General features: G+C 32.0%; 1 protein-coding gene across 1 annotated transcript; it reads right to left on the bottom strand.

Moving 5' to 3' along the window:
- Nucleotides 1–1246: 1246 nt before the first annotated feature.
- Nucleotides 1247–1903, bottom strand: LOC136066403 (receptor-like protein EIX1). Its single transcript, XM_065770685.1, has one exon. It carries the CDS (start codon nucleotides 1901–1903, stop codon nucleotides 1247–1249), a length of 657 nt encoding a protein of 218 aa, XP_065626757.1.
- Nucleotides 1904–2236: the final 333 nt, after the last annotated feature.

Genomic DNA, 2236 nt, shown 5'->3' with positions numbered 1-2236 from the left:
AGCCAAATATGGGAAAATATTTGCTGGAAATATGCTTTTACATGCAAGACTAACACTAGAAATACTTTTACAGCTTATTTTCCAAAGCACAATCAAACATTTGAAAATATTTTCTTTTTTGTAAAATATTTTATACTCAAAAATTATTTTGTGTTGCCAAACACAACCTTAGTAACAATGAACTACTTTCATATAATAAAAATAATGTCAATAATAGACCCATTTGAAATTAATAAATATTATTTCAATAAAAACTTATTATCGTAACAAGATGTAAAAAACTTTATGTCCCTATAATTTATTAAAAAAAAAAACATAAGAGTTGTAAAAAACTTTATGTCCCTATAATTTGTTTTAAAAAAACACAAGAATTGCTTAATAATTTGAGAAGTGTTAATGTAAAAAGTACGAGAGAGAGAGGGAGAGAGAGAGAGAGAGAGGTGATGTTTTATGTGAGAACGAAGAATTCTTAGGCGTGCTGAAATTGTTGGGCCAGTTCTAGTTTATACCAAATATGGAATTTGACTTAGTCCATTTTAGTTCTTTTTTTTTTTTTAATGTAAAATGCTGATGTACATGGTCATTAAAAAGGTGATTTAAGGGTTAATTCAAATGTTGTATATACTTTAAAACTAATTAGTATTTTTTTTTCTGAGAAAAAAAAAACTAATTGGTATATATCTTGGCTTGATGGGGAAAAAAAAAAATCATTATAGAACGTACTGTTATTACTTCAAATTATATCATAACTAAAAATAAAAGGATGTATTGCACCAATCTTCGACACGGATGCCTCCGTCTATGGTCGAAACTCTTGTATCTTCCCTCTATGGTTACCACATAGACTTGGTTATGGTTGCGGCTCAAATCCAATCCAATTCCCTTCTAAATGCGTTAGGTTTTTGCTTTAGGTCCAGCCCATACTGTTTCTGCTCTATTTTTACCCCATTATACAATGGGTGTCCATGCATTGGTGTCGTGTGTGTTCTAGGTGATCCATTACCCAATGACCCATCTGTCCGTAGTGATAGGCATGGAGCTCAATGTATCATTCCGTCATTTTGTGAACAGATATCACGTAGTATTTAAAGTTGGGCCTCAACAGAACAGTACTTGGACGTGGATTTTTTTATTTTTTTAATATTTTTTTTATGAAAATACTATTGCATGTACATAAGATTATGAGAAATACACTGGTGCAATGGATACAAGGTTCAAAGGAAAGCGATTCATTGTTCAAATTACTCTACTGAGAATCAGGCTGCATCCAAAATATGCAAATTAACCGATCGGAACAAGCAGTGAATAGAGAGAATTGGTTATTAGCAAGATAAAGTTCAACAACACTAGTGTTGGAGTTGAACAACCACTCCAGTACTGAAGAAGAAGTGAGATTATTATAAGAGAGATTGAGGACATCAAAAGAAGTAGAAGAATTGACAAGGGGAACAGAGAAAATATTCAGAAGATTACAAGAGTACAAGGATGTCAAGTACGGCAGTTTATTCACAACATAGAGCCAATTATTGACTTTGCTCAGGTTAACGGTACTCATGTGAAGGTATTCTAAAGAAGAAAGTTGAGGGAGCCACTCTATGTTTTCAGGTTCATTAAAATGATTCCAGCTAAGATCAAGGTACTGCAAGTTGGAAAGATTCCCAAGCTGAAAAGGAATATTTCTTCCGAAATTAGCACGATAAAGGTCAAGGTGTCTTAAGTTGGAGAGAGAAGCAATGAATTCTGGGATTTGGCTCTGATTAAAATCATTGCAGCTCACATCCAAGTAAGTCAAATATTTCAACTCAATCAAGGAAGGATTAAGTTTACCTCGCAAAGGCCTTCGGGGAAAGTACGAGACATTGAGATTGAGAATGATGACTTGGAACCCTTTCTTTACATACATCCATTGATTGCGTTCAGTAGGAAGTATTAGCATAACAAAGTTGAAAGTCACCGGAAATATCTTTTATTAGACTGGTCAACATTGCTATTTTTTTTTTTTTTTTTTTTTGAATCGGTAAGAATTATATCATAAGAGAAAGTCTAGAAGCTAGCAACAAATTTTACAAAATTGTTTTACACAAGCTGATGTAGTATATTTCTAATGATAGGCAAAAACAAATGATATTAGTTGTAGATTTAAATAAAAAACAATAAATTCTTGTCAAGTCAATTTATAAAAAATATTGTCATTTATTTTGTAACTCAAATTGTGTGAAAAATATTGTTGTGCACA

This window comes from Quercus suber, unplaced genomic scaffold (assembly GCF_002906115.3).
Source record: "Quercus suber isolate HL8 unplaced genomic scaffold, Cork oak 2.0 scaffold_34, whole genome shotgun sequence".
Taxonomy (NCBI): Eukaryota; Viridiplantae; Streptophyta; class Magnoliopsida; order Fagales; family Fagaceae; genus Quercus; species Quercus suber.
Note: the sequence above shows the minus strand (reverse complement) of the source record. Positions and strands in the feature narration are given on the sequence as shown.

Coding starts and splice junctions, on each gene's coding strand:
- LOC136066403 (XM_065770685.1), bottom strand. CDS start 1,903: ATGTATGTAAAGAAAGGGTTCCAAGTCATCATTCTCAATCTCAATGTC.